The 14,429-nt window shown below is 43.3% G+C and overlaps 1 protein-coding gene across 2 annotated transcripts in view; it reads left to right on the forward strand.

The window, feature by feature from the left end:
- The window catches only part of NUBPL (nucleotide binding protein like), a 211,197-nt gene that overhangs the window by 147,190 nt on the left and 49,578 nt on the right, over window positions 1-14,429 (forward strand). For both annotated transcript variants that reach the window (XM_019552062.1, XM_019552063.1), the window contains exon 8: window positions 11,684-11,769. In XM_019552062.1, the coding sequence (XP_019407607.1) occupies window positions 11,684-11,769 (86 nt within the window). The remainder of the gene's footprint in view (window positions 1-11,683; window positions 11,770-14,429) is intronic.

Below are 14,429 nucleotides of genomic sequence, written 5' to 3' on the forward strand. Positions count from 1 at the left end.
GGGACCACCATGTGCCAGATTCTATGTCTCTGTGGGCTGCATTTGGCCTGCAGGCACTAGGTTGAGTACCCCTGATTTATATCTGTCATGCAGACCCATAATACATTATATTTTAATATAACCTCACCAAGCAAATCCTTGTTGGTTAGAACAGATTAAACAGAGGAAAAGGTATACAGTCACAACAGCAAGAAATATGGAAGAGTCTGTGTGTTATTTATCAAAGTAATTCACACACACTAAAATAATCTATTTCTGTTATCAGGAATATTCTAGGTGATGGTTGAAGAATGGAGATTATTTCCTGGGGTTGTCTCATTTTGGACATTCTTAGTATTCGTGTGATTGTATCATTTTGGACATTTTAGTATTTGTCTGAGGCTTTTGTCTTCAGCAGACATTATACATTTAATTTATTGACCCACATACAATATGAGTTTATGCATGAATGGCTCAACATTTTTTCAGTATAAATTTAAATACAAATAAGTCTTGGATGGCACATAGAGATTGATTTAATACATTTTGGGTATCAGCTGAGCATTCAGTGAGGCTTCTTTAAATCTTACCGGTCCTGGCAAATAGTAGCTAAGTTTTGGAAACAGTTGCATTTTATACTAGCTTTGAAATCTGAGGTTTTGTGTGAATGCTGCAACAGAGGCATAAATATATGATAAGTACTAGATCAACTGTGATGGCTACATTTGTAGACCAATTATTTTGAGTGGGAAGAATAAATGAGCATAGTATTGGTTTGACAATTACAAAAGATGAGAGAAATTCATATGATTAATGGTACTTCATCCTCTCCTAAAGTCACCTTCTCAAAGGCTGACAAAATAAATGCTTTAAAAATACCAAGGATCAGAATGGTGTTTGGAAGCAACTGAGCTGTTCTTTCTTTTCCAAATGAAATATACCATATTTACTGAAATATAAATGAGGTTGGGGAATATATATAAATGGTGGGTGGGGATTGCTTCTCATCTTATATTTGTATACAAGGAAACCTTATAGAAACCTTATTAAATGCATTGTCTATCATTAAACTGCTGCCAGAAGCAGCATGTGCTCAGTAATGGAAACTACCTTTAAAATTGAAATACAGCTGATACTGAGTATGGCGACAAAACACATGGCCCATATTGGCAAACATACTGATAGTGCAGCCCATCTGAATGAGATGTACAGTAGTTCCCATTAACTGTGTTTCCCTTCAGCGTTGGCTCTTTCAAGTAATGATGAGCTGCTATGTTGAATACATTTCAACTTCCTCTTCACTCCTCAGCTGAGCTGTGCCTTTCTTTCCCATTTCCAATGATTCCTGTTTCTTCAGTAGGCTTAAATGTCCGGCAAACGTCAGCAGACAGGGCTCCAAACGGTTCACCCAGAATTCCTCCATTATCATTCCCCCCTCACTTGTTACGTATGATTACTGTGACCCTATCCTCCATAAGGTGGAGCCAGACCAGGTTGCTCTCTACGTATACATTTTTGAAGGATCCCAGGACTTGTGACAAGAACACCCAGTTCCAGTCATGAGTAGGTGGCTAATTAGCACATCAATCCTTTGTGGATTGCTCTGGCATCTGGAGTACACACACAGACTGAGCAGTGCTTAGCTGTGGGGTCACCATGACTTGAAACACTGTTGACACTTCTGGGGACCAGCCCAATGAACTATATGGTGAATCATGAGCCTTTTGGATTGGGACTAATATCACGCATAGTTTGTGCAATATATAAGTAGGTACAGAAATGCTGCTAAGAGTGTGTTGATAGAGTACCTGTGATAAAACTTGTACTAGTTTAAAAATGGTAAAATGCATTAATCCTGGATGAATTAAGTCTATGGGTACAATTTTTCTTCACTTCCTTGTACTCAGGGGGAGTAGGATCTGACAGTAAAGTGCGGGAATGGATGGCAGGGGGAAAAAGTTGTTGGGCAGAAGACAAGTTGTTCCTCCCCAGATTTATTTTCTCTGCTGTAGTAGTGGAAGGGGGGAAATCAAGGAAAACCTCCAATCATTAGATTCTACACCTGGAAAACTATAACAAATGTATACATTTTCCATTAAAAAAAATGTAATTATGGGGGGGGAAGAGGGTGTTATTTTATATTCAGAGTCATCTTATATTCAAGTAAATATGTTGTGTTTTTGTGTTGAAATCAACTTTCCCCACACTTTGATCTCTTTGGGTTGTGGACCTCCTAGAAGTACTGCCTCTTTTTAAAATAACAAAACAACTATAGCCATTCTGCAAACATTCATCTAGTCCAATGAAAAAATGGACATTCAAGCCTTCATGATTGGTGAAGCAGTGGTGTGGGTTGAGTGTGGGTTAGAAAGAAAGCCTCCCTGACAGTAACTATTTTTTTGTTTATATATTTTTATTTAGTTCTAAAAAAATGCACCAGTACCAAGGAAATGTACACTCTAACATTTAATTAATATAACAACATAATGCCCAATAACTGCTCAAGAATTAAGCAAGCTTCCAGATAGCTCCTCTCCTCTCATTTATCATTTCAGAAATATACCATTAGTTCCTCTCAAAAACCCATGTTAAACAGGGGTGCATACCTTTGTGGCATACTCAAAATGACACCAATTCCAAGTTAGTTCAGGCCAAGAGGAAAAAAACTTCCAAAGTCTTAGAGTAGAAACAGAAGTTGCCTGATGGCTCATTTTTATGATGGCCACAAATCCTGAGCAAATAGATATTGATACTCTTTGTTGCACCACATTGAAAGGAAAATCAATAGTGCAACAAAAGGTGGTAGTATACTTTATTGTGGAGGACATCTATTATCTCTGTGGCTCTTGCTTTGTTCTGCCAAACCTGTGCCTCAGATCTGGCTGGATGAGGAAAAGCTCTTCCCTGCTCAGCCAGACCCAAAGCACATGGGAGGAGGAACTGAAAGGGATTATGATCTTTTCTATCAAGTGAGCCCTGATAAATAAGTGTAAAATCTTTCTTAATCAAAGGAATTACTATTGCTTCTTCCATCTTCTAGCTCCTTCCACTACCTCTTCATCTTCACATCAGTCTTGTCTGGATTGTGCTTCAGCCAGCATACTGTCATCTATAATTCAGTCTCCGCTTCAGTCTAAATTTGGCTGTGGCACTTAATTGCAGTCCAAGCTAGACAAGGTAAAGGTATGCAGCTGATTATCCCTGAAAATACACCATACCCAATGTTTCCTTCAGTGGGCCTTCTGTGTACACTGAACAGGAGCCATGATTAAAATGGCTTCTTTGCCTGGGAATAGAAACAAATGATTGCTATCTGTTGAGACCTCTGCCAGAGAAATTAAAAAAATCACTGGAGATCAGCTTTCCTGTTCACACACAAGTGTGTAGGCAAATGAACAATGCCTTCAAGATCAATTGTATATCAAAAACAGCTGATAAATCTAATAAAGCAGCATCTTCTGTTGCCAAGAGCTCTTTGATTAACGTCAGTACAGTCTGTGTGCCATATTTAAGTCAATAATCAGATTGGCAAGGGTATCAAAGACATTCAGGCACTGAGAGTGCCATAGCCTTTTCTCCACAATGTTATACAAAAAAGGAAAGATGCAATGTTTGACCCATAATCATGTCTATTGTTAGCATCAGACAGTGGCCTTTAACAAAGGTCATAATAATGCTTCTTTTGAAGCAATAGTTAGCTTATACTATTTATCAGAGAAACCAACAGTTTCTAGAAGTAGAAGTCCAAGTACTGTCCTATCCTGCCCTCCGTTTCCATGAAACCCGAAGCACAGGTTATTGGAAAATAATTTTTTCAACACCTCCAGTAACACAGTGATCATTGCCAACTGTAACACTAACAGAGAAGATAAAGGGCCTTTGTTCTTTCAGGACTTTACTGCTACAGAATCAGACGGCTCATCTGTCCTCTTGTTAAATCTGCAAAATAACAAAAAATTCATTATGGTAGGAAGCAGTTCAGAGTGGTTGCAGCAAGGAAATAGTCCATATTTGCTGGAATACCTGTAACCTGAAAATCTTACCTATAAGCTTGAAATTCATGTAATGGAAAAGTGGATTCAGATGTGAAAATATAGGGCCTGGATGTGGTTACTTCCAGGAATGCTCCTGTCTGTCCACAGGATTGTGGAGAGATGAAGGTCACCTTAGTACCCTCGTTCTTCGGAACCCTTTTGTTTATTATTTTCTATTCTGCATGTTACCTTACTTCATTAGGTTGTCAAAAATTTGGTTGAATACAAGACCTCATACTGTGACAACTTCTAACTTGAAACCTTGCCTTTAATAACACCAATGTATTCAGGTAATCTTTCTTTATGAAGAAACTGCATGGTGCTTTTTTAGTGCCAGTATTAGCTTCAGATTGAGAAGTCAACATTAAAATGACAGCATAATGTATAAACATACTTTTAGTGGGTCAACTATCTGGAGCTGAACAAAATGGAGCTGTTCAACATCTTTATCAGCAACTTGGACTAGGGGGTAAAAAGCACCCTGTTCAAATTCACAGACGACACTAAGATGTGGGGGGATGTAGGCATGCTAGAAGGGAGGAATAGGCTGCAATAGGACCTAGACAGTTTACGGGGTGGGCAGATGAGAACAGGATGGGATTCAACACTGAAAAGTGCAGGGTACTGTACCTGGAGAGGAAGAACCAGCAGCATACCTACAGGCTGGGGAACTCCCTTCTTTTCAGTGCAGAGGCAGAAAAGGATCTTGGAGTCATCATTGATTCCAAGATGAACATGGGCCGGCAGTGTGGGGATGCGGTCAGGAAGGCCAACTGTACCTTGTCATGCATCCACAGATGCATCTCGAGCAGGTCCAAGGAGGTGATCCTCCCCCTCTATGCGGCACTGGTCAGGCCGCAGTTGGAGTACTGCGTCCAGTTCTGGGCACCGCACTTCAAGAGGGATGTGGACAGCATGGAGAGGGTCCAGAGGAGGGCCACTCGCATGATCAGGGGGCAGCAGGACAGGCCCGATGAGGAGAGGCTACAGGACCTGAACCTGTTCAGCCTTCACAAGAGAAGGCTGAGGGGGGATCTAGTGGCCATTTACAAACTAGTCACAGGGGACCAGCAGGCATTGGGGGAGTCCCTGTTCCCCCAAGCACTGCCAGGAGTGACCAGGAATAACAGTCACAAGCTGGCAGAGGGTAGATTCAGGCTAGATATCAGGAGGCACTACTCCGCTGTCAGGGCAGCTAGGATCTGGAACCAACTTCCAAGAGAAGTGGTGCAGGCTCCTACCCTGGGGGTCTTAAAGACAAGGCTTAGACAAACACCTTGCTGGGGTCGTTTGACCCCAGTACTCTTTCCTACCATGGCAGGGGGTCGGACTTGATGATCTGCTCAGGGCCCTTCTGACCCTACAAACTATGAAACTATGAGCAATCCAATTAATTACTGTTAGTTCTTTTTGTTTATTTTATGTCAATGAAATGGTAAAATAGTAAACTAATACACAATAATAAATAAGATATATAAGGTATATAATAATAATCATTAGCACAGCACATATTTTTTTCAGCCAAACGTACTTACCAAAAGGAAAAAACAACAACCAAGTAGTAAAGCCACTAAAGTCTCAGTAGGTTTAACTTTAGGTGTCCTTAATATGATCCAAGCATAAGAATTGCTCTACACATGAATGTATACTTAAAATACAAAGCATATTTCAATATATGCTGTGATAGCTTTATGGTCTGCTAAACTTCTTGTTTGTTCAGTTAATCAGCCTGAATGTGGTCCATTCTGAAAAGTGGCTGTAAATATCACACCTTGTTTAGTTCAGTAACCACAATTATGTTTTCCTGAATCATACTGTGTTAAACCCTGTGGAGTCAACAGATCGAAGTGGGAGTGTACATCAATAGATCTGTTTACCTGTCCAACCATTTTGAAGAAAATGTAGTGACACATATTCCTGATCTTGTCTGCATGGCCTTTGTCGCTACTGTTGAAATATGGGAAAGAGAAAGTGCAGCTCAAAGCACTGATTCTCAGAGGCCTAGTGGAGATTGGTAGCCTAGCAGTTCAAATAAACAAAAACCTTATAAGCAGGTCACAAACATTGTACAAAAGGGAGATTGAATGAATGAATGAATGAAATGTGTTGACAAACACAGAGTTGGAAGACAGTGTTGATATGCATGGAATATAATACAGGATGGTCCTCAGGACTGAAGTAATAGAAATAGGATGACATTTAAAAGTCTGCAAAGGACAATGTCACATTGTCACATACTTAGAACTAATAACTTAGAACTAATAACAAGGATTTCTGCTATGAATTTATAACTTATCATTTGGAAACAAAAAAAGAAAGACCAAAGTATGTTAGTTGAAAAAAAAGAAAGACCAAAGTATGTTAGTTGATCACAGAATGACGGTGCATGTGTGTGATCTGATTTTGCGAAAGGTAAATGCAAACCTAAAATTCAGGCAAGTTATATCCAGTGGGGAAGATCCATTTCCATTACTCCACTATTGCACAGAGAAATGGAGAGCCTTGTTTAGTCCCAGAAAATAAAGCCTCCCCCCCCCCCCAAAAAAAAAACAAAAACCAAACCCAGCTCCCCAAAACAAATAGCTTATCTAAATTCTTACGTATATATCAGACATTTTTGATATGTAGTGCTTGATGGAGAATTTTGCTTTATGCTTCATAACAATAGGGGAAAACCTAGTGTTACATTTTAATTTAGAAGAAAATGGGATCTAATAATAAAGACAGTGTTAAGTAGGGAATTGCTTTAGAATCACAGGATAAACCTTTGCCAAATGACAGTGCCTTATTTTCTCACACATATCTTACACATTTTTTGCTAGAATCAGCACCCCAAAATTGGGGTGCATGATTTAAGTGGGGATGCTGTTTTCTTCACTGATAAAGAAACACTCCTGGAGACACCTGCATGCCATTCAGCTTAGGCAAAGTCTTGTGTTAACCCCTTGCGGCCATAGGTTTTGGCTGAGCACTGTAATATGTGCCTGAAGCAGCAAATGAGCTACTGTTAGTATCTGGATGTGGCTTGATATGTGGAAACAACATTTTATTTATAGGGACTTATATAAAGAATAAGTTGCAGTAAAAAAGTAAGAGTTTTGCTGTTGCTCTTTGCAAAGTTCTGGGGACTAACCTTGTGTAACACAGAGGAAATCTTCCCTGAAATGTAGAATGTCCAGGAAGTGTGGCATCATAGTCTGCCATACCAGGAATTTCCTAATGCCACATTTCCTGGACACTTTGGCTGCTTACAGATATAAAAAATGCCCTAAAATTGCACTTTACTTTAAACTTCCCATGCCCCTGCACCAAGTCCAGCACATACGGAGAAGACACTTTGTGTTATTTGGACCCAGTTCACCCAACTTCTGTATAGACTGGGCACTTCATTGGGGCTTTTTTGCCATTTTTATCTAATAGCTGATTGAATCAGCTATTAGATAAAAGCCCTGCTGTAGTGCCTGAACTTTACAGATGCTGCACAGCTGGGTCAAACTAAAGTACTGCTGCTTCTGGTAAAGTGCAGAACCCCTTCCCCCCCGCCATCTGTCAGCAGCCTTTATTTCCTAGAGAACTTAATCTATGTCATACAGTTGACCATAAGTCTGGAAAAAAAAGTCTTTTTTTCCTACATTCTGCCTTTCAAAAATATGATGCATGTTTTCTTTGGGGTGTGCTCTATTGATTAAACAGTGTAACTAAAATCCCCCTCCTGTGTAAACTAGTCCTATGAGACTAGATTTTTGTGTTACTACAATACTTCTAGTTATTATATGGTCAGGGAGGGGGAGAGATGGTGGTGGAAAGCTGTATTTTCCTTAGTGATTTTGCCAAAGGAGGTAAACAAAGCAAATTTATATTGCTTTGGGTTGTTGAAGAAACTGGAAAAAAAATATCAGTGTTTGCCAGTGGAAAAAGTCAAATCAGGAAAAACATATTATGCTACAAGCTTCTTTCCCATTATAAAAGAGAAGGCAGTAAAGGAAGACTTCCCCGCCCCATATTCCCACACCAAACCTCCTCCCATGGAAAAGGCCATAAGTATTTATCCTAAATCTTGAGGTCAGGGCTTTGTGTACAGGGGCCCTTTGTCTCCACAGCAGATCTGGTCTGTGGCATTTAAACTTAGGCACAGAGCATCTTCTTTGGTACTGTGCTGTTAGAGTAGGGTTACCATATATCCGGGTTTTCCCAGACATGACCTCTTTTTGAGTCCTACTGTCTCTGTCTGGGTGGGTTTTTCAAATCTGAGCAAATGTCTGGGTTTTTACTTTGCTCTGCTGGTGGGAGCAGGGGCAGGGACAGTTGTAGGCAGGGAGCTGCATGCAGGTAAGTCTGGGTTGTGGGGTTGGGGCTGAGGCTGCAGCAGGGCAGGAGGACCAGGGAGGTTGCCTTCACGCTCCAGTCAGGGGAGAGGGTGAGAGGGTCTTTTGAGGGCCATGGCCAGGCTGGCAGCACAGGGCCCGATGCCCATGCTTGTAGGGCCAGAGCGGCCAGGAGATGCTGCAGGGGGAAGGAGGAGGGGGAGGTGGGCTAAGGCCAGGCCTCCTGGCATGGTGCAGCAATGCCAGCCCAGGACAAAGCGTGTCACCAGCCACCCTTCCTCTTCCCTCCAGCCTGCACTGGGGCTGGATTCTCTCCAAGCCACCGTGCTCTGGTCTGGTCAGGATGGGGGCAGCTGGGCCCCCTCCAGCAAGGCTGGGGGGAGGAGGGAGCTGCTGGTTGTGAGGGAGGGAACTAGCATGGCCCAGGGTACTGTGGTTTGGGAGCATAGGTGGTGGAAAGGAGGGGCGAATGGGACTTAGCCCCGCACAAAGGCAGGGCTTTGTTAGGGCCATAAGGCAATCTGGCCAAGCGCTTCCAATGCAGCAGGGGTGGGGAGGGAGTGGGGTTGGGAATAGAGGAGGGGCAGGTGCTGCATAGCTGATGGGGCTTGGGAATGATCCATGAGAGGCTTATCCAGGGAGCGCAGCTCCTGCTGCTACCCACACCCCAGGAGGCATGGGGAGTGTGTGCCCCCAGATCTGCACTCGGCAAGGCAGGGCAGGCTGCTGCTGTGGGCTGAGGCCAGGGCTGTGCTGGGCTGTTCCTGGCCTTGGGCAGGGGCAGGCTGGGAAGAGCCCAGCATTGCCTGCGCCCCAGCCCACAGCAGCACCCTGCCCTGCCCTGTGCAGATCCAGGAACACATACCCCCTATGTACTCCTGGGATATGAGCAGCAGCAGGAGCCACCACCCCCTTCCTGCACCCCTTGGAGAGCAACGATAACTCAGGCCGGGGTGGGCACAGGGGCCCTGGGGGCTCCATCCCCTCTGGCCTGGTGGCACAGCTGAGGCTGGTCCTGCTCTGGCCCCTGGCTCTTGGCCCCCCAGGTCATGCGTGTGGGGAGGCAGCCGGGGCCAGTGCGGGGCTAGGGGTTGGTGGATTCATTGGTGTGGAGGGCTCCAGGCAACGGCACAATGCCAGGCAATGACCCCAGGCGCAGGGGAAGGTGTTGCTGTATGGGCACAGTGGACCCCAGCCCCGATCCTGGGCCCAGCTCAGCTCCACTCTTTTTCAATCCCTACCTGGTCCTAGGCCCACTCCCTTCCCACTCCCATGGCCCTTTCCCCTCCCCCCACCGACTTTTCTGCCAGGGGAGGGGTGTGTGCATGCATGTGCCTGGGCCCCCACAAAAAAAAATTCTCCCTCAGCTTATGTTTGGGAACGAGGGGCACTGGTTTGGCTGAGGTCTGTGGGTTGGGAGTGAAGGATAGCAGCAGGACTGGAGTTGCTGTGGCTTGGAAGCAAGGGGCAACAGAATGGGCAGGGGCAGGGCACTGTCATATCACTTCCCCCCTACAGTCACATCCCCCCACCCCCTTCCACCCCACACAACAGGTGTCCCCTTTTTTGGAACTGAAAATATGGCAATGCTAAAACTCCCTGATTTTTAAATCTCCTCACAACCTCTTCAGACTAAGCTGTTCAGGAGAAAGAATACATCTCAGTGCAACAGTATCTTCTTGGGCAAAAATTTATGACTCTAAGGAGAAATTTATGTTACTTCTCAGTCTTCCCATTTTCCATTCAAGCTAATCTCATAGTACTGGGCCTGGCAGGTGGGAAGAGAGTATTGCAGAGGTGGCTATATATTGTCTCCTTTTAATCTATGGGACGCAACTGAGCCAGTATTGTAAGAGAGTAGTAAAAACAATAAAGAATAAATTAAAAGAATAGTATAAACAAAAAACTGACACTGTTGGTCTTATAGCTTGGTCTAAGCATGATAGGTGAGTAACAATTTGTTTGTGACAGGTATGGATGAGGAATATGAAATGGAGTCAATTCATTGTAAAATTAAGGTGTCCCTGGAATACTAAATCAGATTGTTGATGCTGGCTTTGGTTTGCTTACACACTCTAATAATTTTGAGCAAAAGGTGCAGTAGGAAGAAGTACTTACATTCCCATTTATAGCTTGCCAGCCAGGTAAGAAAATTGGTTTTAGATCAGTGGTCTCCAACCTTTTTAAGTAGGAGATCACCTTTTGCATTTAAAAGCAACCCAGGATCTACGTGTGCCACCAGCACTCCCTGCCCAGCAGGTAAGTCTGTGGGGAGAGAAGTGGGGGGCAGATTGAGGCAGAGGGAGAAGAAATTATTTGGGGGTGTGCCTCCCCAGCAGGTAAGTCCCACCTGGCCAAGGACCTACTCAACTTACGCTCCTGTCTCTGCGGCACTGTCCTTCATTGCAGGGACCTTAATTTAGCCCTCACCCCTTCCCTCCCCGATGGATTGACCTGCTGGGCTGGGGCATGCACATGCTTGCACGCAGGCACTCAGCCCCCAACCTCAGCCTCGGATTGACTCCAAGATGCTCCAAGATCTACCAGTGGATCGAGATCCACTGGTTGATGACCACTGTTTTAGATCATGTATGTAACTTTAAATATTTAGACTGAACATTTTTAGGGTCCCTTGTCAATAAATTATTTACTTCTTTTGTCATTCATTACAAAGGCAGTATTTTGACAGCTTTTCATTTGATTACACAGTAAATGTTCTGTTCTGTGTATACCCTTAATTTTTATTAGTATATTTGAATGTTAAAAAGCTTAAGAATGTAAATTGTTGCAATGGGTATAAACAGAATAGATTTTTAATGTTCATTTGTTTCCATACACACTACTGGAGGAATGAGCAGGGGATTTCTTTTTCATTTGTTTCTTGATTAAGAAAATGTTGCTAATGTTGATATACCTAAAGTAAACATACAAATATACAAAAATATTGTAATATAAACCTCTGACTAGGAATTAAAAAAACCCCATAAAATTATTTGGGAACAACCACATGAGGAAAGAAGACAAAAATTGCACTTTTGTCATATGCAAGTACCTGGACGTTTTCTATTCATAGTCAGGTAAGTACAATAGTGCTACTAAAGGAAATAGAAATGATTGTTTATTTAGAACAATAATAATAGGAAAATAATGTATTTAAGGGGAACATTGGAAGTAGGCAGATCGAAATTAAGCATTAAATTCTTCAGCATCATTTTTATTGTTTCATGTAATTTTCTTGGTATAAACATGAAACTTTATTTTCACTGTAATAAAATTCTCAAAATAATTAGTAATATCATTTTCAGTATTAGTTTTAATAGTTTTTCACTGTTTTTGTTTGCCCAGGAGCTGTAATTGTTTCCACTCCACAAGACATTGCTTTATTGGATGCACGCAAAGGAGCTGAGATGTTTCAAAAAGTCCACGTGCCTGTAAGCCTTTACAAAGAAATACTAATTGTTATTTTCTAACATGATGTTTCTAAACCATAGATTCATGTGAATTTATCTGAGGGATCACTGAATTTCACAATCTTAGGTCACTAAGATGCTTAAAAATAATTATACTTTTATAGGTAGTGACATGAAGAGCAGCTTGCTTTATGAGAATGACAGAATCTTTTTCAGAATTTGAGGTCATATTCCTACTTCGTTATTCTAAAATGACCTTATATAATTAAAATTGCCTAGGTCACAAATCACCCTTAAAAACTAAATTATTTATCCAGGTAAGAAGTTTGCCAAAATAACTAATATCTGAATTTTTTGTGTTTAACTAGGACAGTTTATTGGAAAAGTAATGCTTCCATATTAGGCATTTCTTGACATTTGGATCAGTAATCAAACTTAGCACTGGTTGGGAACAAGGTCTGTAGAGAACTAAAGTAGCAACTTAGATGGGAGGTAGATATTAGGGGTGTACAAAGCAGGCCCTATTCAATTCAGATTTGGATTCGGCCCAAATCGGGGACAGTGATTTGATTTGTTGATTCGGATCACTGTCCCTGATTTGATTTGGCCAAATCTGAATCTGAAAATTCGATGCTGATTCAGAGAATCAGCGATTCAGACAGATAGAGCTTTAAAAGTTTTTTCTACGTATCTCAAGGTACCAGCACAACTTGTGAATGCTGTGATGCTGGGACGCATGGAGTGTCCCACAGGAGTGCAGGGGGGCCCTCCGCATGCTCAGCGGTGAACCCAGAAGTGGACAGCACTGATTGGCTGTAGGGGGACCCCAGGTGCCCCCCCACACACACACCCAGGAGGCACCAGTTACTGAGCTGGGAGGGCACAAGGGGGCCCCCAGCAGACCTGGTAGTGGACCAGAAGTGGTCCACTTCCAGGTCTCCTGCCCAACGTGCTGGGGAGCTCCCTGTGTTTCTGTGAGACAGTCCATATGCCCCAGCCTTGCAGCATTCATGAGCTCCTGCTACCTAGAGGTATGTAGAAAAAACATGTAAAGCTGTCTCTGCGTCCAAATCTCTGAATCTTTCTGAATCTCTCTGAATTGATTCAGAGGGTTCTTAAAGGGTCCTCTGATTCAATTCGGATTTGGAGATTTCCCATCGAATCAGGCTCAATCTCCACTGAATTGAATCAGGGACTGAAGCTTCGCGCAGCCCTAGTAGATGTGTGCCATTGCAGTTGACTTGTTGTTTCTATGCGACTTTCTGAGGAGTAACCCTTTTGATGGCATGGAAGAACATATAGGGCACAGATAGAAGTGAAAATTTTCACTGATTTGGCCACAAAAAGCACTTGATAGCCTTGACCAAACAAGTGCACAGCTGCAGACAGCTTAAAAAATGGCCAAACAGGTGAAAATCTCAAGATGTTTCAAAATAGAGCATCTTCTGTAACTTCTCTTGCACTGCCTGTCAGCCAGAGGGGATTTTTTTAGCTTGGGCTGGAGTGTGAGGCGGGTGTAGTGGAGTGCTACCTTGGGGGAGTGGATGGGGGGGGAGGGTCCCAGTACACCCTACCCTCCATCATAGGCTGAGCCACCCCTTAGAATAAGCTCCCTCTGCTCCCTTTCCCCCCTCTCATTCCGATACAGGGACAGGCTGGTAGAGAAGCAGGGAAATTGGCTGCAGGCTCCATTGCCAGGGAAAATCAGTTGCAGGCTCCCCTCCTCCCTGGAACCAACAGTGAAATTCTGTTTGTTCCAAGGAATTGTAACTTAAAACACTTCCTGCAAAGCGTTCTCAGTTGCAGCAGGGAGCTGCACTTCTGTCTGTACCCATAATCTGGTGTCTCAGGTTGAGATATAAGGTGAAACATGAGAAATTTGTACAATGGTGGTTTAATGTGCAATATATTGATTTCGATATAAATCACTCCAGTGCTCAGGCTTTTTATGTAAGTTGGTTCAGTCCTTGACTTTAGGAAAGCCAACTTTGACAAGATCAGGAGGCTTGTCAGTGAGGCCCTAAGGGACCACAACCCCAGGGAGAGGGAAGTTCAAGAAGAGTGGTTGCTCCTCAAGGGAGTGATCCTCAATGCAAAAGCTAATTCTATTCCATCTCGAAGGAAAAGCAGTAAGAGGGCACAGCAACCCCCCTAGCTCTCCAGGGATCTAGCAGATCTCCTGGGGCTAAAAAGAAAGGCCTATAAAGGATGGAGGATGGGATTCACCTCCAAGGAGGATTATTCTGCACTGGTCTGGTCCTGCAGGGAGCAAACCCTTAAAGCCAAGGCTGCAACTGAACTCCAACTAGCTTTGAGCATCAAGGACAAAAAGTCCTTTTTCAGATACGTGGGGAGCCGGAGGAAAAGCGAGGGCAATATTGGACCCCTGCTGAACCACATGGGACAACTGATGACCAGGAAAAAGCCAACCTATTAAATGAGTACTTTGCGTCGTTCTTTCATCAGTCCCATGGGGGATGCCCATGGCCACTGTGGGACAGGGAGGTCCAGGTGAGGGAGATCTTCTGCCCTCCATCAATGCTGACCTCATGAAGGAACACCTTGAGAGGCTGGATACCTTCAAGTCAGTCTACACCCCAGGGTACTCAAGGAGCTGGCGAGAATCATAGCCCAGCCTCTGGCACGGATCTTTGAAAACTCCTGGCGCTCTGGTGTAGTGC

This window comes from Crocodylus porosus, unplaced genomic scaffold (assembly GCF_001723895.1).
Source record: "Crocodylus porosus isolate Cpor-Errol unplaced genomic scaffold, CroPor_comp1, whole genome shotgun sequence".
NCBI lineage: Eukaryota > Metazoa > Chordata > Crocodylia > Crocodylidae > Crocodylus > Crocodylus porosus.